The following is a 20,323-nucleotide window of genomic DNA, read 5'->3' as shown; positions in this document are numbered from 1 at the left end:
AAGAAATAACTTTTAATTTCATCCTACAACCTTTCTAATGACCTATATAGAACCTTCAAATTCACTTGATTCTTAACCAGTGTGGTATTTTGGAAATATGAATTCCTTGATAACTGATAGCCACACAGCATGCAGGTATCAGAACATAGTGTTTTGTTGCTGCTTCTGGGGAAGAGTAGGATGGAAAACCAACAAACTTGACATGAACTCTCATCATCATGCTGACTTTTGCAGTGGGAAGTATCCCTCCAACTGCATGTAGCTAATAGTCAGGACAGGATAGAACCTCACGTGGCTAGTTTAGCAGCCTAGAGTCAGCACACCCAGTTTTCTCAGTCTCGGTACTACTGACATTTGGAGCTGGATAATTATTGTGGTAAACTGTCCCATACATTGTAGGATGTTAGCATCATATTTGGCCTCTACTTTTCAGATGACACTGAGCTACCAACTGCTCCAGTTGTGACAACTGAAAACATCAGGAGAGATTGCCACACATTCCATTTTGTGGGTTGGGAGGTGGGGGAGAGGAGATCGCCCTGTTTAAGACTCACTGTACCAGAATGTTCTGCCCTCTCTGGAACTTCTTGGTGTCCTCTTCTATTTTTCTCTTTCCATTTAGAGGTAAAAATCTAAGCCTTCCTTGGGACTTGAACAAACAGTAAGTATATCATTTCACCTCAAAGCAGAAGGGCAGCACACTCACCAATTCTGCATGTGAATGCTAGTGAGAGAGCTTTATGCTCTGTAGTAACTGAAGGCACATGGTGGCCACAGAAGCAACTGGCCAATAATGATCTGAAGACTAATCACAGAAGTCTTGGCTGGGAGATGGCTGAGTAGACAGAGGTCTAATGACCTGAGTTACATGACCACATCCCACAAGGTGGCAGAAGAGACCCAACTTCCAAGAATGGGCCCTGATGCACACACAAAACAACTATTAAAAAAAGTAAACAGGGGTAGGGGTTGGGTCTCCCAGCTTGGCCTTCATCAGACAGATCAGCAAGCTCCATGGTTTTCTTCCTCATTCCAGCACAGTTTACATACTACCATTTTCTTTTTAAGCCAAAACTTATGAAGTGATCTGCAACTCTGTGTAAAAGCTAACAGTTCTTCAGACACAGTTCTTCCTCTGTTGCCTCACTGCAAATGTAGTATGCTGGATCTGAGTTTGCTGCTTGACCTGAGAGGCAGCAGCAAACAGCAAAGGCCCAAGATGCTTTTTACTGGGAAAGTAAAAGGAGTCCTAGAATAACGTGTCACTTGTTATCCTGGAGGCAAGTCTCAGTTCTTCTTGGTACCTACAAGATGCTCTAAAAATAAAGAGAAGTAAAGCAATGAAAAGATAAGGTTCAGGAAACTCATCCAGTCTGAAAATGGCTCAGAGTGCCATGATTCTATTTTTAAAAAGTCTTAACTTCATTTGAGAGAAATGAAAACTTGGGGTACAAAGGGTACTGCCCATTATTTGGCTTCAGAGTATAAGGGTCACAGAGTAGAAATTCAAAACAATTGGAGCATCACTGGAGACAAATTAGATGACCACTCTACTCTATTTACCAACAGTTGCCATGACATAATGGCCACACCTAGGCTTCTGGATCAAGAATGTGGAATTCTCTGATCCCAAACACTTGTGACGCATATCACCACTGCGTCATCCTGGGAAGGAAGGGGTGAAGCAAGGAAGGGGGAAAAGGGAAGGGGGGACAAGTAAATACAGAAAATCATTTTCATCTTCAAACAAATAAGGGCAATTCTGAAAACTGACACACAGTGCTGATACAACCAAACTTCAGAAAGGGTCTATAAGAGCTACAAGTTGTACAACTGAAGCATTTCTTCTATGGCAACAAGAACTTCCTTGGTGGGTGCATGTTTCCAATATAATTAACAAAACATGGCTGGGAGAAATGAACCACCAGCACTCTGGGACACAGCACATACCAGCCTACAAGCTGTCTGAGAGAGTTCGAAGCAGACTGTGCTCTTTTCTCCAAGCCCATAGCTTACCTCTCTGCTGTGTTTTCAACATTCTCTTTGCCTGAAGTGGTACTTTACATTGCAGACTTTAGGAATCTGCGCTTTATAGCATCTGCTCTAACTCAAACCACAATTAATCTAAGATCTGATGCATAACTTATGACTGACTACACATGCTTTCCAACAAGCAGTAGTGCAATGTAGCTACATTCTTTGCTATGAAGTTGGGGTTCCTGGCTTGCTGGTAATGGTGACAGCTGTGCCGGTAACCTAGACCTTGGCTGCTCTCTTTCAGTGGTGCCCCAGATGAAGCCACAGTAAGATTGCACAACTGGAAAAATATTTTTTGGCTCATTTGGTTTAGAAAAACTTGAATGTGGAAAAACATATGGGTGGGGTCACCCCCAATGGGGATATGCTGTGTCCTTATCCTCAGCTGAGTTCTGTTGCTGACGTGATTATGGCTGCAAACTTCCAAATGCTGCTTCTCTCTAGGATCAAAGAGCCAGGCGGCCTATCTGATTTACCGAATAAAGCTCGTTCAGGACCTTCATCAAATCATCTTGGAGCTGTTGGCCAACTTCTTTACTCTGTAAAGAAAAGAAGAAGGAAGGTTAATTGAAAAACAGAAGGAGATGGGAGGTGGCAGCAACGGCAAGAGCAGCACAGGCTCTACAAATGGCACAGACTCAATTACAGACCGTTATTTAACCTAGCAAATCAGATAACCAATTATGGTCAGATTACTCAGAGTTTTAATGGAATGAAACGAGCCCTTGCTATAGCCCAGTAAAGGTAATCATGTAGAGGGAAAATGGGTTATAGCCTTTGACTTTTCAATTGGTCTCAACAGCAGGCCTGAGAGCCATATCCTACCTAGCAACTGTGGCTAGGCAGACCATGCTTTCTCAGATATTTTCAGGCACCCACTCCACTGGATTACTAAAGAAAGTAAGATGTACAATAGGATAAGACAAAAAAAAAAAAAAAAAAAAAAAAAAAACCCAAAAACACGATATCCAAAGACCTAAACTCAAAAACCCTAAACTCCAAGCAGGAATGGATTGTCCTTCTAACCTGACAGCACCCAAACTACATCGAGCTACGACCTACAGGATTGGCCTGCACATTCCTTCTCCATAGAAGGAAAAACCACCTAAAATCGAGTGCATTTTTTTTTTGGCACAGATGTTAAGGGTCACCCAATTCTCCCTTGCTTCATTTCTTTCCCAAACTTGCAAAGAGTAGTTCTTCAGTAATGACTTCTTGCGACATTTAGCTAACACTACCTGACTCTATAATATATGTTGAGGCTAATTCTGAGCAGCAGCAGCTCTCTGATCCTCTGCTGTTGCCCACCCTAGGTTGGCATCTAACCACACAGAATAATAGGAACAAAAGAATGACGGAGCAGGAAAGAAATGCATCTTCTATACTGAATGTCAGAAGCCAAGCCCAAGAAGGCAGAGAATAAAAACAATTGTATCACCAGGGTGTTGTCCTCCAGATAACTACAACACTCAAGCACACTTCTAAGCTTTTACTTATCCATACTGAGAATTGAACCGGGGGTCTTGTGGGTGCCAGGCAAGCACTCCACCACTGGGGCTGCATCTCCAGCCCCTTAATGACACTCATCATAGCTCATTTCCAGGGCAAAGGACGAGTCCTTCCATTCATACTGCGCCTTTCAAGGTGTGTGTGTTGTGTGCACACAGGGCCCAACAGGGTACACTGTGGTCAGAGAAAACTTGCATGAGTCAGCTCTCTCCAACATGTAGTTTCTGGGCATCAAACTCAGGTTGTCAGATCTGTTAGCAAGTGCCTTTACCCACTGAGTCATCTTGCCAGCTCAACCCTGAACATTTCAAAAACTGTTTTGCACCAGGAAGTGGTGGTTCATGTCTTTAACCTCAGCACTTGGGAGGCAGAGGCAGGCGGATCTCTTGAGTTCAAGGCCAGCCTGGTCTACAGAGTGAGTTCCAGGACATCTAGGGCGGTTACATAGAGAAACTCTGCCTCAGAAAAACCAATAAACAAATAAATTAATTCTATTAAAATAAAAACTGTTTTGCCACTTTACTATGAAGGAGTTCTTTGCTTCCCCCATTAGGGTATTCATTGGAATTTAACATAGGTGTGACTTCTTTCATGTGTTTTGTACTTGGCAATTTTAAAAACAGGGTGGAAGGACTCCCAAATTAGCAATTACAAAAGTTGCTGCTCAGTTTTCCTATCACCTGCTGTATATTTGTTATATTATTGCTTTGACAAAATACCTTTCAAGAAGCAATTTAAGGAAGGCATGGTTCAAGAGGATACACTCCCTCTTGGTGAGGAAGGCTTGGTGGCAGGAATGGGGAAGCTGGCAAGTCAGGAAACAGAGAATGAACAGGCTGTAAAGATGGGCTATAAAACTTCAAAGCCTGCCACGTTCTTCCAGGAAGTTTCCAACTCCTAAAGGTTCTAAAACCTTCCCAAATAGCACCATCATCTGGGGACCAAGCGTCTAACACATGAGCCTATGAAGGACATTTCATATCCAAACTGCAGCACTTGCTAAAACTTGTCTGCTCTGGTCAATCTCTCTGGGCTTAATTTCTCTCCTGTAAAATGAAAGTCTTTCCCTCTTACTGTAAGATCTGGAACTTGGAAACATCTAGAGGAAAATACAGGGAAGATATTTTAAGATGTATGCATTTGCAAGGACTTTCTGAAAAGAACTCCAGTAGCAAGGAAATAATCTTAAAAACTGAGAAAGTGGATTACATCAAATTAAAAAAAAAAAAAGTATTTTGTATAGCGAAGGAAACAACTACCGGAGTGAAGAGAGCCTATAGAACGGGAGAAAAGCCTTTTTCAAGTATGCATCTGATTATCTATAATCCACAAATACCTTAAAAAATTAAATACCCAAATAAGTGTTAAGTTTCAAAACTGGGATAAACGTCTCAGGTGCCTACCCAAAGCCCATCTAATCAATAAATCAGCTAATGAACTGAACAGATAGCTCCTACAGTAATAAATACAAGTGGCCAGTAAATATTTGAAAAATGTTTAAGATCCTTAGCATTAGAGAAATACAAATTAAATTGCTTTTAGATTCCATCACACCCCAGTCAGAATGGTATCACAAGAAAACCGTAACAACAAATGCTGGGTTCTCAAAAACTAAAACAGAGCTCTATGACCCAGCTATGCCAATCTTGGGAGTACACCTACAGGACTATATAAGTAATAGACAGGAAATGGAATTATTATGCTAGAAGTCCATCAACAAGTGAATAGAGGAATAAAATTTTATGTAGTCATAAAGGAAAGTGAAGTCATGACTTTTGAAAGAAAATGGATATAACTGGAAACTATGTTAAGTGAAATAAGTCAGACTCAGAAAAGTAAATACCACATTTGTTCTCTTACAAAGAATCTTGACTTAAAATTGTATGTGTAGGCCATGATCTAAAAAGATTATCAAAGTGGAGGAAGAGATTTTAAGAGAGCTGGGAAATAGAGTAATGGAATACATGCACTAAGAAAGCAGAAGTTGGAGTTAACTGGGGGAAGAAAGGGAAACAGCTGGAGGGAGGAACACAGAAAGAACCCTGAAGGAGGGAGGAAACAAGTGAGAACAAAATATAATGACACATATGTGTTAAGATGCCAGGATGGCCCAGGGTGGTGGCGGCACACACCTTTAATCCCAGCACTCGGAAGGCAGAGGCAGGTAGATCCTTTATACAGCCCAGGTTTACCTGCTAGAATGGTACTGCCCACAGTGGGCTAAGCCCTCCTACATCAATTAGCAATTTAAAAAAATGTCCCACAGATAAGCCACTACAGGACAATCTTACAGGGATTCCTCAGCTGAGGCTGCCCCTTCCCAGTTGACTCTAGGATTATGTCAAGTTGACAGTTGAAGCTTACTGTGACACCAACCTCTACTATTCAATCGTTCTACATGACGTTTTGCCTGTCTCCTTACTGTAAGAAACATTAGTCTTTTCTGTCAAACACATAAAACTTTTGTTTATAACAAAGAGAATTCAAATCTTTTTTTTTTTTTTTTTAATCTCCTCCACCTTGTTTAAAACCCTTATGTAAGTACTTTAAGTCCTCGTCCGTCCCCACACTGAAAAAAACCAAAACCAAAACCAAAAAACCTCTTATTCATTCAAGGCTCCAATGCACTCTTGGAACATATATGTCTGGCCCCTTTATTTCCTTCGTGCTGATTCTTACATTGCTAGCCAATCGTGAAAGACTGAGGTGGGACTCTATCCAATGGAAGAAAGTCACCCCCTGCTTTAGAATAAAAACCAAGAACATTTCCTGGCCTTGTGTGATCAAGAGTAAAACTTCTCTTGTTTACTCTTGACCAACATTAAAGTTCTGCCTTTTAGAGACACTTCAACTGGAATGGTGGACTCTCTCTTGGGGGCTGGAACATATTTCTAACAATATATCCATAATAGAACTAAACAGGCTGACTTCAGAGCAGAGTAAAAGGCAACATGCAAATTCTCTGCAAGGACCCAGATGCTAGCAAAAAAAAAAAAAAAAAAAAAAAAAAAAAAAAAAACGAAAGCTTCAGGGGCACCTTGCCTGTTTTAGATTTCCCATTCCTAGTACCTTTCATTTAATAATCTGGGAAAGAGCAGTTTTCAACTGCTTGGAAAAGCCACAAGAAAGAATGCCTCTTATCTATAACTTCACCCTGCAGGCCCTCCCATGGTGGCGAAGGATGTGCTCCACAGAAGCAAAAGAGGAGCAATGGCCAACATCTGAGGGCTTGGGGTTCTGCCTGACTTAAGTCGGATGAACAAAGCTCCTGGGGAACTCACAACAGAATCTGACTTTGTCCTGGAGGTTACAGGACATTAAGACTGGCATTTGACACTGCCCTGGTAGGTGAAGAGAGGAGAAAATGACTCCCGTCAGAAGAGAGCTGAGCACCACTGTCAAGTGTCCACCTTCCCTCCCAGCTCCAGCAGCTCCCCTTGCCAGCCTTCCAGCCCTTCTCACCCTATTCCTTATGTTTAAATGGCAAAGGTTAGATGAGATAGGACTTGATCCTATGCTATGTTGCTTGGCTGTGACTTAAATAAACTAGTAGGAGTCCAGGAGTGGGAAGAGGAAGGGAGGGGGAGAGGAGGGAAAGCCTAACCAATAAAATAGCAATTAAGACAAGCAGATGTTTCCTTTAGTGTTCTGATTAGTCGGGAGGACCAACGAAATGTTATCCCTGTTTATTTGAACAAGCTGCTGAAGCAATCAGATTTACCACTCCCCTCTGCTGAACTGGGCACACATGTGTAGCTGGCTCAGTTAAAATATACAATTAAAGCTCCTATCAGGTGCAATACTGACCCAGAAGACAGGCAGGAACTGGCCAGTGTCTCTCCTTTCACAGATGATAAAGGGCCACCTGTTCTCTGTCTCAGCAGCCTTAACAGTATGCCTTCAGGGAAAGCAAGGCATCAGGAAGTGCTTCCGCGCAGATCTCTTCAGAGGGGTTAAAGGAGCTGCGAAGCTAAGAGGGAGCCCCACCCAAAGACAAGGAGCACATTTATTCCTAGGAACAACAACGCTGATGAAGCCAAGTACAAGACAATGAGGGCTGCAGAGCTTTCCTTTCTCTATAAAGAAGCAAAGGGGTTTCTAGGCAGTGGAGAAAAGGAATTTACAGTGCAGTCTTTGTGCACCAACACACGGCCTGATCTCTTTTCTTTAAAATTTCTTGGAAGAGAATGAGTCATCTAAACATTGCAGGAAACCAAACAGAAGTTAGGGGTGGTTTGGGGGTAGTTTTTCTTTTGAGTATTTGCATAGTTAGCTTTGTCTTTAAAAAAGGAAAAGAAAGAAAGAAAAAAGAAAAGAAAGGTAGCTAAAATTAGAATACAAATGAGGCACAATTAACAATAGAATAGGAAGTGTGATGGTGTGCTCAGATCTGGATCTTTTATTCTGAAACTTATCACAACCATTTTTGGCCAAAGTGGGAACCCCACTCTGCCTGCTACAAAAGCAGGGGTAGTCAGAAATGAGGTTGCAATAACAGCTCCTTCAAGCTGTGCGCTTACAAAACCAGCAAGAAGTCTTCCTTTTCTAACAGATAAGGACTGGGTATACAGCCTCATCTCCACATTGTTTCAAAGCCCCCAGCCCCTACCCCCACCCTGTACTCAAGAATAAGGCGGCAGAAATGTGTGCTCTGCTCTACCTGAATATAGGACTGTCATTTGCTTCCTTTTATTTTTTTGGTTTATTTTTGTTGTTTTAAATTATGAATAGGTGTGCATGCCTGAATATGGGTATTTGCATGTGAGTGTAGATGCCTGCGGAGGCCAGAGGCGTCAGATACCCTGGGTCTGTAGTTACAGACAGTTACAAACTGACAGATGATGTGGGTTCTGCAACCTAACTAAACCTGGGCCCCCTGGAAGAGCAACAGGGCTCTTAACCATTGAGCCATCTCTGGAGCTCCTTTTCCCATCTTTGTACTTTCTTAAATCCATATATTTCCTGAATGTCAATGGGTTTGTCAGCTAGCTTAAACAAAACAAACAAACAAACAAACAAAAATCCCACCAATTATAAATGGGTGCTAAAACTAGTCTGCACTAGAAGGATGTGCTTATTCAGACTAGCTTAGTGTAATTTGCTTGTCTACACTAAACTTTTAGTAGGCACAAAACCTCTCGTTGTTTGTGTGTATTTATGAAATCATGTTTCTGCCACGTGGTAGGAGCTAATTTCAGTTGGTTCCAAGGCTGAAGCTGTCAGCAGGTAGAAACATCGGGGTCATTTAATTCTGTGACATGTGACTGTATCAGCAGTTTTCCAAAAAGGAATCCAATTTTCAATCTCTATCGGTGCTAGCATCCTCTCTTCACCCCAAAGATATATCAGAGGCCATGTGTTCAAAAAAAAAAAAATTAAACTGAATCAACATTTCCAGATCACAGAGGAAAGGGTTATAAATGTTCTATTAAGTTCTGCAGCAGGAGACATGCCACCAAATCCAAAGAGGAGGTTTGGGGGCACTCTTTTTCAAAAGGCCAAGTTCCTGAGCTGGCACTTTGCCCAGAACGATTCAAAAGGTTAGGACAGAGCTTTAAGGGAGTATCTGTTAGGTATCAGGGCCAATGTTAGTGAAGGTGGTAACTGAACCTGGCTGGCCTCTCCCAACCAACTCATTCAACAAAAACATGATGCAGTGGGGGCTATTGCTGCAGGGGTGCAGAGCTGAGAAATAACTTCTGAATTTCCCTTCAACCCTATTTCCTTGCCTGTGTGTAAGAAGAGGAAATCAATGACTCTAGCAAGGTTGAGCTCTATCAGGACCTTATACTCTGGGGAGATCAAGGTCATACAACATACAGATATAGTGCTAGCAGAATGCTTTGGTGGGAGAAGCCTTGCTTAACAGCTCAAGGCCTTGGTGGTGAATCTCTAGTATGTCAAATGATAACAACAAAAGTAATTACATTGCAGCACAAATATTTTAAAGAAAGGCTGGTTTGGAGTTGCCAAGAGAGAGACACTGGGAGTGCTTTGACATTCTGAATGTGGGTAGGGGGAAAGGACATTCAGTTTTGAAATTATAATTCAGTATGTCTACAATGAAAACCTATATGTATTGCGTAGTGTCTTCCTATATTTCCTATTCTTTTCCACTTTTTAAATACTAGTCATAACTCACTAAATTTAAAGTAGTAGTGATAGGATTAGAGCCCATCAATCAAGACAGGAGCTAAATAAACTTCTCTTCTTGAGATAGCTGATTACAGTTCAAAGTAGGTTTAGGTTTAATTACTAGATTCTGGCAAGGGGGAAAGACAGCTGGATTTTAGAGAATGTACCAAAAAAAATCAGCAAATATTTATAGAGCATCTATTATATGTCATATACTGTGTCTTGAATATAAAACTGAGAGTTTAAAAGTTCACAGTCTGCTGAGAAAGATAGACACTGACCTGACGTCTGAGCCTATCAGAATGTAATTCTTTCCATCTCAAAGGCATTAATAGAAATTGAATGATCTTAGTTGAAGGATTTTTTTTTCTTATCTCAGTCCAGCTTGCCAGAAACACAAATATGAGTTCTTAAAAATCCAGCTATTACACAGTAAATCCTCCTATTTTGCATTTGCCTTTCTAATTACAAATGGCTGTTTCAGTTATGACAAGTGAATCCCAAAAGCTTATACACTGGCTAAAAAATAATGTTTGGAATCCTTTGAGTTTGTAAGCATCATAAAAGCTAATTTCCCCAACAGGCATTTTATTCAGACGTTAATGAGTATAGTTGAATCTTCCTGGGGGGGGGGTCATATTACAGAAGAAATCTGACACACTATAAATCTGAAACTACTTGTTTCAGATTCCTGTTGAATTATCTAAAAAAACAAAACATGATATTAAAAAAAAAAAACAAAGCCACTAAGATATAAAATCACTGAAAACCAATGGAGGAGAGATTTCTCTTGAGTAGCTTACACCTTTATTTTGGCTATTCACTCCAATTAATATGCTTGAGACATCCCAGGCTGGTCTCAATCTCCCTATGTAACCAAAGATGCCCGTAAGCTTTTGAGCCCTCCTGCCTTCACCTTCCATTTGCTGGGGATTAAGGGTTATACTACCATACCCCAACTACTGCCTTTTTCTGGAGCCCCCCTCCTAATTTTGCCTAAATCAACACCAAAATCTTAATAAACTCAAAACAGTAAAATAAACAAAACCAAACAGAAGAAACAGATAGGTTCCAAATCAATAATAATACAGAATGATTTTGATACCCCATTCTCATATTTAAATATGTCATCCATGTAGGAGGCAGAGAGATGAAGGACATCACAAGGAAACCCACAGAATCAACTAACCTGGGCTCATAGGGGCTAGGAGACTGACCTAGGCCCTCTACACATATGAGACAGTTGTGTAGCTTGATCTTCTTGTGGGACTCCTAACAGTGGAAGCAGGAGCTGTCTCTGATTCTTTTGCTTGGTTTTGGGAGCCCTATTCCTCACACTGGAATAAATAGCCTTGTCCAGCCTATTTATTATAAGGGGAGGTGTTTAGTCTTACTGCATCTCAATATGCCACGTTTTGTTGATATACATGGGAGGCCTGCCCTTTTCTGAACAGAAATGGAGGAGAGGATTGGGGTTAGAAGGAGGGGAACTGGGTGGGGGGAGGACTTTGAGAAGGGGGAGGTAGAACTTACAACCGGGATGTAAAATAAATACATTTAAAAAACAAACAAATAAAATCCATACTAAAACCCAGCATAGACACCTCAGGACTAAACTATACCATAGTTCAAATGGATTGGGACCTAAGAAAAAACAAGAACAGGCCAAACCTCAAAGCAGTGGATAAAAAAAAAAAATGAAGATAAAAGCAGAAAGTAATAAAATGGATGCTAAAAGAACAATATAAAGAAACAAAGAGTTGGTTTTTTTGTAAAAATAAATACATTCCAATGATATCCATAAAATCAATAGAGCTTAATATGAAAAGTTATATTCCTGAAAATGTAGAAGAAATGGGTAAACTCCTACACTGGGCTACAAACATTACATAAAGAAGACACAAACAAGTCAAATCTGAAACAATAACTGAGAATAGAGTAGCAATAACAATCTCCCAACAATGAAAATGCCAAGATCAAAAGGATTTGCCACCAAATTTTACCAAGCGTTTCAAGAAGAGTGAATACCAACGTTCTCCAATCTGTTCTATCACCCAGGAAGGGAGGGAACAATGTCAAACTTCCTATAAAGCCACATCACCTAGATGCCCAACCAGACAAGACACAACAAAAAAAGAAAGCTATACAGACTTATTGTCCTATGAACACAGACATAAAAATTGTTGCAAGCTGAATTTAAGAATGCTGTAAGATTACACATGCAACCAAGTTTTGTTTCTATTCCAAGGGTTTAGTTCAACATATGCAAATCATTAAGTATGACACAGCATATGAGTAGATATAAGTAGGACAGAGTCACATGAGCATCAAACAAATGTAGAAAACGCCCTTGCCAGAATTCAACAACTCTTCATGGACAAAGCTCAAAAGAAACAAGAAAAAAAAAAAAAAAAAAAAACCAACCCACTTCAGTATAATAAAAGCTACATGATAAATTCATAGCCAAGATTATACTGCATAGGGAAAAAAAGCCTCCCCTACCAACAAAGCTGGAATCTACTACATTTTCTAAGTGAAACAGATAATCCAGACAAGACTGTACCCCACTGGAGGGAGTGGTCAATGTCAAAGGGAGTAGGAGGCAGGAAGACACTGAAGGCCACCTGTTCTCTCAAGACCTCTAATAGCATAGTCTGAACTTCATGTGTGTTCTAGCCTCTTAGAAAGATAAATCCTATACTAAGAAAATGAGCTCAAAACAATATCCAAGAAAGAAAAATCACATCTAAATTTTTACTTTTAAGTCATCATTGTAATTGCTATCTTGGCAAATCTCCATCTGTGGTTACTCTTCAGGATAATGCCTTGAATGAGAATGTGTCTTCAGGATCTGATCTCATTCCAAAAACATTTACTGATGTTATTCTGAGGGTAAATGCCTACTGCATTGCCAAGGCTGGACATCTGAGGCATAGAAATTGTATCTAGGTGAATCTGGGCATTCTTAAGTAGACCGGGACACACAAGAAACAAAAGACACAAAGGCAAAGAGGCACCAATCTCTCAGTAGACACGAAATGAACTCAGGAAAAAAAGCAAGCTTAGAAAGAAAGAGTGCCAGCATAGTAAGGTGCTTGCAAGCATATGCCCTCCTACAAAAGCATGTCCCAGGAGCTGGAACGTAGGAAGAAAGCCTGTGTGGTTCCCAGATGGCTGGGCTGGGACAAGAGGTAACAGAGCTCATCTGAAAGTTGGCATGCAAACACTGAGAAGAGGAAAGCAGCCTGGTAGGAAATAAAGAGTCAGCAGTACCCTACAGGAAATGCCTAAATGAGAAAACTGCTGATTAAATGAGAAAGAGGAACTTAGCAGTAAAGCCAATTCATCAGGAATCAGTGTAGTGTTAGAAGTCTTGACTTGCCTTAGAATCTCAGTACAGAGAAAGGAAGACGCTCCAGAAGGTTTAATCATGAATACATTTTCCTGACACTTTAGGCTTCAGGGTTGGATGTAACAGGAACATACTACCAACTTTAGAGCACTGAGTAGCTCTCCCTAGCTACACTGGTGGCTTATAGCCTCTTGTCTTTGTGCACACTAATTACAGGTGCAGCTACTCCCATCCATCATGGTCCATGTACACTTTTTTTTTTTTGTTTTGTTTTGTTTTGTTTTTGTTTTTCGAGACAGGGTTTCTCTATGTAGCTTTGAAGCCTATCCTGGGACACCAGGCTGGCCTCGAACTCACAGGGATCCACCTGCCTCCTGAGTGCTGGGATTAAAGGTGTGCGCCACCAACACCCCCCCCCCCCCCGACAGGGTTTCTCTGTAGCTTTGGAGGCTGTCCTGGAACTAGCTCTTGTAGACCAAGCTGGTCTCAAACTCACAGGGATCCGCCTGCCTCTGCCTCTCATGTACACTTTTTAAAGTTCAAAATCTTTGGCACAGTGGTGCATACCTTTAATCGCAGTACCTGGGAGGCGGAGGCAGAGGCAGACAGATCTCTTTAAGTTCAAAGCCAGCCTTGTTCACAGAGCAAGTTCCAGGACAGCCAGTTCTATACAAGAAACCCTGTTTCCAAAAACAAAAACAACAACAAAAGTCCATATCCTTTTGGATAACACCTTCCCTCTTGCTAATACTTTACTCCATGAAAAAAAAAAATCATTGAATTGTGAGAAGGAAAAGATCAGAGTTTAGGCTCTGATACCTCATTTAAGAGCTGGAAATGTATCTCAGTGGTTAGTGGTACATTGTGGACAAAGCCTGGAGAGTGGGGAATGATCTCCAGCATGAGAGAGAGAGAGAGAGAGAGAGAGAGAGAGAGAGAGAGAGAGAGAGGAGAGGGAGGACGGACATGGACAGAATCAATCTCCCTCTGCCCTTCCCTGCTCTCTCTCTCTCTCTCTCTCTCTCTCTCTCTCTCTCTCTCTCTCTCTCTCTCTCTCTCACACACACACACACACACACACACACTGGACACAATGACACATCCAGGGATGCACAAAACTACAGTTTCACAAGATTTTTCACCAAAGGTTTACTTTTTCCTCTCCTATACATACATAAACTTTAAATGATTCATTTATATTTCAAGCAGAGTTGTTATCCATGTACTTTTCAAGACTGTGTATTCATCTCAATGGCTGGACACAGTATTCAAGGTCAAGTTTGTTGTTTTCTAGTATTTTTAATGATTTTTTCATTTCATTCACCTAGAAAACTATTTTGCCTCTGAATTCTGTCTATTTGAAAAACTTGTATTATTCAAGCTGTTATTAAACATATATATTTTTTGATGATGACCTTTTACTAGGACGTGTCTCTTCATATTTAATAATACTTTCAACATTAAAATCTACTTGGTCTGAATTTGTTAGTTATGTTTTTTTTCTATTATTTAAACCTGTATCCTTTTATTTAAAATTTACTTATTCTTTCTCCCTCTCTTTTTCAGACAGGGTCTCATTAAGTATGCAGACCAGTTAGCCATGAACTTACTTATGCAGCCCAGGCTGGCCTCTAACCTGGAATCCTCTTGTCTCAGGATCATGAGGGTTAGGTGACCCTGAAATCATACCCAACTCTTATTTATTCTCTTATAAGTAACAAATACTGTATGGGGAAAAATTCTGACAGAAAACTATACTTGCCTTTTCATTTGCATAACTCAGTTTATACTTAAATACTGATACATTCAAGTTTAAATCTACTAACTTACTGTTTGCTATCTAATCTAGCCAACTGTGTTCCTCCTTCCTCTCTCTCTTATTTTCTACTTTCTCATCTATTTTTAAAAATTCAGTAAGAATTTTTCATTTAGTATATAGCTCTGTGTGTCTTGACAAATACAATTTTGAACCACAACCAAACTTAAGACACAAGACAGTATCATCACCCACCAAAAATTAACCTCTCAAATGCAACCCTTAGTAGTCGAGTCCTCCTCTAATGACAACTACAATTTAGCCTATAGGCCTGAGTAACCCTTTAGCAAATGCTTTCTTTCCTTCTTGATCTTTCCTTCTCTTAGAATAGTGACACTACTCCGTTAGTGGTTATGTGTCTGTGTGAATGTACATACACATGCCATGGTGTGACTGTAGAGTCCAAAGGACAATTTGCACAAGCCAGTTTCTCCTTCCACCTCTTGAATCCCAGGGATCAAACTCAGATTTTCAGGCTTAGGGGCAAGTGCCTTTCTCCACTAAACCATCTTGCTAGTCTATGGTGTATATTCTTGACTTGCCAAAGTTTACTATACATTAACACTCTACTGCTTCTTTAACAATCCCTTTTCCTATTCCAACCCAGAATCTATTGCTGATTTACTGTCCACTAACTTTATATGTATTTAAAACCCCACAAGATTACTACTTTTGCCTTTTAACAGTATTCATTTAGATACAAATACACACACCCACATACATAAAAACGTGCATGCTCCCATTTTGTTGCTCCTCATTCTTTCCTGCATATCCAACCTTCTATAGAATCATTTTCTTTTCATTTAAATATTTAGAGTCAAGGTGGTATATACTTGTAATCCCAGCATTTCTTGTAGGCTAAAGCAGGAGGATTACGTCCAAAGCTAGCCTGGGCTACACAGCAAAAACACATCTCAAAAAAGGTTTTTATTATTTATTTCAGTGTAGATCTTCTGGTAATAATTTTTTTTCATATTTTCTCATGTGGAAATATCTCTAGTTGACCTTTATTTCTTTTTCTTTTTTTTCTTCCCATTGTCTCCCTTCTTTTTTCTTTCTTTCTTTCTTTTTTTTTTTTTTTTTTTGGTTTTTTCGAGACCGGGTTTCTCTGTGCAGCTTTGGAGCCTATCCTGGCACTCTCTCTGGAGACCAGGCTGGCCTCGAACTCACAGAGATCTGCTTGCCTCTGCCTCCTGAGTGCTGGGATTAAAGGCGTGCGCCACCAACGCCGGCATCTCCCTTCTTTCAATGTTTTTACTGAGAACTCAGCAGTTAACTTTGTTGTTGCTTCTTTGGGTACAGCTAAATCCCCTCCCTGTGCTGTGAGATTTTTTTCCTTCACAGCTTTCATCAATCTGATCATAATTCACCTACAGGCAGCTGTCTCTATATTCATCTGACTTCATGTTTTCTTACTCTGGAATAACTTGGTTGGTGTAGACAATTTTAGTCATCTTTTCCTTCAAATAGTTCTTCCCTCCATTCTCTGTTTTCCTCTGGAACTCTTCATCATTTCTGTAAGCTTATGGTTTTTTTTCTGTATTTTTCAACCTTTACTTCAATATTCAGTATATTGTTTTATGATCCACCTTCAAGATAAGCTTCATTCAGTTTTGATTAATCCACATATTAAGTTTCTTTGAGTTACTGCATTTTCATCATAAAATTGTCTTGTTCTTTTATTATTGATACATAATTCATAACATACAATCTGCTAGTTTAAAATATTTAAATTCAAGCTTTTTAACATAAACAAAGGTTTTATAACCCATCACCACTAATTTCAGAAGACTGTCATCACACTAAGGAAGACCAGATAACTGTTAGTAATCACTTTTCTACCCTACTCTCAGTTCCTAGCAACCACTAATCGACTTTTCTCTATGAACTAGAATATTCTAAACTTTTCCTACAAATGGAATCTTATGGCATATGGTCTTTTGTATCTGACTTCTCTTATTCAACATAGTATATTCAGAATTTATACTGTTGTATTCATCAGTACTTCCTTTCTCTGTGGGCATGACAATGACTGGGGTTCAAACCCAGGGCCATGCACATTAATAAACACGTGATCCAATAATGATCTATACTTCACTGCTCCACACAGTATCTTTCTTCTCAATGGATGAATGTTACAAATGGACGACAGATTTCAATATTTGTCTAACTGCTTTATGAACATAGATTATTTCCACTTCTTGATGTTATAAATAATGCTATTATGCACAGGTTTTTCTGTAATCCCATGTTTTCATTTCTCTTCAGTTTATATCTAAAAGTGAAATTGCTGAGTTGTAGGATAATTCTAGACTTCAGTTTTCAGACTTATCAAACCTTTTTTTTTTTTTATAAAGGGTCTTTCTAGGTACCTTCCAAACACTAAAATTATAAGTATGTACCATCATGCTCAGCTCCTCACAGGCATTTTATTTTCTCTCATTAATATTTTATTTTCTTCTTTTTTCTTAAGTTATAGTCATCTTTATAGGCATGACCAGTGTTACTTCACTGTGGCTTTGACCTGCAGTTCACTTATAATGCAGAGATCTTTACATTTCTTAAGGGCCATTTGCTAACCTCCTCAGGAGAAAAGTTTATTCTAGTTTTTACTCATTTTAAAATTGGGTTGCCTTTTGTTGTTGAGATAAGAGTTCTTTTAAATATAATGGAAAAAAATCCTTTATAAAATACTTTATTTGAAAATATTTTCAGCAGGAAAATAATGATGATATGAAATAATGAAAAGAATGAAGTTCAATGTGTTTTGTTTTTCTTTAGTTGCTTGGAGCTGTATCTAAGAAACTATTGCTTAATCCAAAATCAGGATGATTTATATTTATGTATTCTTCTAAGAGGTTTATAGCTGTAGCTTTTACATTGGTATCCTTAATTCATTTAAAGTTATCATTTACAATTTTGTTCTTATCATTTAATTTCTTAGACCACAAAACAAAGTTTAAAGAGTGTGTTTAATAACAATTATTTGGGTCTCCCATGAGATTATTACTTCTCAGTTTTTGGTCACAGATATCTTATTTCCACAAATGCCTATTTGTAATTAGAAGTCAAACATTTCATATGACAAATGATGAAAAATAAGTTAGTATTTTCCTTGAGTCAGGATTTAAATACGATTCCAGCCACTACCTATGTTGGATCATCTTAGAGATTAAGAGAGTTTGAAGTTAGACTTCAGTCCTTGTGAGATCACTGAAGTCACTGTGCTTGCCCTTACTTCTAAGTTCATTCCTGTGGTGTTCCATAGCTCACGGAATCTATGGTATCCCTGCACCTCTTGCCATACCTGTACTGGGATCAAGTCCAGGGCCTCATGCATGCTAGCAAGTACTCTCTGAGCTACTTTCCCAGGCTTTTTCTTAGCATTTCTTTTGAGACAAGTGCTCATGAAGATGTCCAGGCTGGCCTTGAACTCACTATGTAGCACATGCAAACCTTGAACTCTAAATCCTTTTTACTTTACCCTCTGCAGCCTGGCTCTTCCTTTGTCTCAGTTTCAATTTTGTCTAGTCCTTCAAGTTTACTGATAGTTCTGCTTAGCTTCTTGCCCCTCAGCTGTCTTCTAGAAAGGGAGATGCTTCTTATGTGACAGTAGTTCCAATGAAGCAGAACTTTGGGCCAAATTACCTAAAATGGCTTATCTAAATATAGAACCTTAGGTTTAAACACTGAAGACAGAGATTGCTTTCTTTTTAGACTTCACCAGGTTTGGTGCAATTCTAGATTCCCAATCAACAGCAATTCTAGATTCCCAAAAAAACACGGTGCTATGTGCTTTACATCTAAGAATGAATTGCTGGTAGCAACAACAAAGACTTGCCACACTTAGGCTTTCTTTCAAGTTGTTCCCTTCTCAAGACATTCTGGGAAAACAAGATTGAAACAAACCTCAGGTTTTAAATATGGTCCCTCTTATGTCCCCAGGGGCTTTTCAAAACTCACAATCTATAAAGAGAAGGAAGTCGAATCTAATCCAAATCAAGGGCATCTTTTGAAATCAGCTAAGTGATTGAGAATCAAATCTTAGAGATCATCTGGTGACTTAAATTCTACCTACTGGAGGAACTGTACACAAAGCTCTGAAAATAAACATATAAATAAGCCTTAAACAGGGCCAGGTATGACGCATACCTAAATCTTAGCACTGAGAAATCCAGGACACAAGGATCCTTGGGGCTTGTTGGCCAAATACTGTTTTGGCTGAACTGGGGAGCTTCAGAAGTGAGAACCCTTATTTTGAAAAACAAGGTTGGGGGGCAAGCAAGATGACTCAGTGGGTAACAGTGCCTGCTGCCAAGCCTGCCAATCTGAGTTCAGTAACAACTGTCTTTTCATTCCTCCTGTCACTGCTACCACACTGCATTCCCACATTGCCCCATCCGTGAATCACAGCCCCATCCTTTCTGAAACCTTTCATGGTTCCCAAGTACTCTCACAATAAAGTTCCAGCTCCTCAGCCTGGAACTCAAGGTTCATTTTTGCATTGTTTTAAACAACTCATCAATCCAGTGATTAGTTGACCATCTTATTTGCCACCATTCTCCTGTTTGTAAGTCTTGAAGCCTGTTCCTTCCACATTAACAGCCTATTCCAGCTTTTCTTTCAAAGTCACAAACTACCTTACTATCTATTAACTCTTAAAATCCTTTACATTCACTAAAAATGCAGCTCAAATTTCACCTTGCTAATGGGCACATGTATGCCAGTATATAGAACCAATGTTCATGTTGGTTGTAAGTAGAAAAAAAATCCCCCTCAAAACCAAAAAAAAAAAAAAAAAAAAAACAACCCCCCTAAAAAACACCAAAAAACCCAACTTAAATGTTCATCAAAATAAAATAGATAAAGAAATGTAATATATTCATAAACAGAACTCAGTAGTAATAAAAATAAGTTAAGGCAGATGTTTATGAAATAGGAATGAATCTCATATACCATGCCAAACAAAACAAGGTTAAGACTTCAGCCTTAGCTGTAGAAAGGGGAGATGACAGAAGGCTGATGGTTGGTTGGGTTGCTCACTGATGACCACAGATTTAATATGCTACACTTCCATAAAGATGCTTCTAGGTGGGTGAATACACAGGAGTGAAGCTGGTAGGGCTGTGTGACTGGGAAGGGCGTGAAAGCTCTGAATTCCACATTTTGTCCTGTATCATCAGTTGTACTGTATTGTAGCCTTTTGTAATGAAATAATAGGGTATGTAAGTTGTTTCCCTAAGTTCTGTGGGTTGATGTAGCAAATGATCAAACATACAGAGGAGAGTTACAGAAATTTTATTTTATAGACAATACATTAGAACCACAGATGACAATCTGAACTTTTAATGGGCATCTGAAGGGAGGAGGGTAGTCTTGTAGAATTGAAACCTTAGCCTGTAAAATAGGAAGTAGATTATAGGGTCTCTAGTTCGCATCTTCAGAGAAAACAGAGAATTGCTTAGTGTGAGAAA

The 20,323-nt window shown here is 39.5% G+C and overlaps 1 protein-coding gene across 5 annotated transcripts in view; it reads right to left on the bottom strand.

Annotated features, from left to right (window-relative positions):
* Srgap2 (SLIT-ROBO Rho GTPase activating protein 2) overlaps positions 1–20,323 on the bottom strand; it is a 224,883-nt gene that overhangs the window by 68,194 nt on the left and 136,366 nt on the right. For all 5 annotated transcript variants that reach the window (XM_027417668.2, XM_027417669.2, XM_035445604.1 and 2 more), the window contains exon 5: positions 2,514–2,576. In XM_027417668.2, coding sequence (XP_027273469.1) covers positions 2,514–2,576 — 63 coding nt within the window. The remainder of the gene's footprint in view (positions 1–2,513; positions 2,577–20,323) is intronic.

The sequence above is a fragment of the Cricetulus griseus genome, chromosome 5, assembly GCF_003668045.3.
Source record: "Cricetulus griseus strain 17A/GY chromosome 5, alternate assembly CriGri-PICRH-1.0, whole genome shotgun sequence".
In the NCBI taxonomy this organism is placed as follows: domain Eukaryota; kingdom Metazoa; phylum Chordata; class Mammalia; order Rodentia; family Cricetidae; genus Cricetulus; species Cricetulus griseus.
Note: the sequence above shows the minus strand (reverse complement) of the source record. Positions and strands in the feature narration are given on the sequence as shown.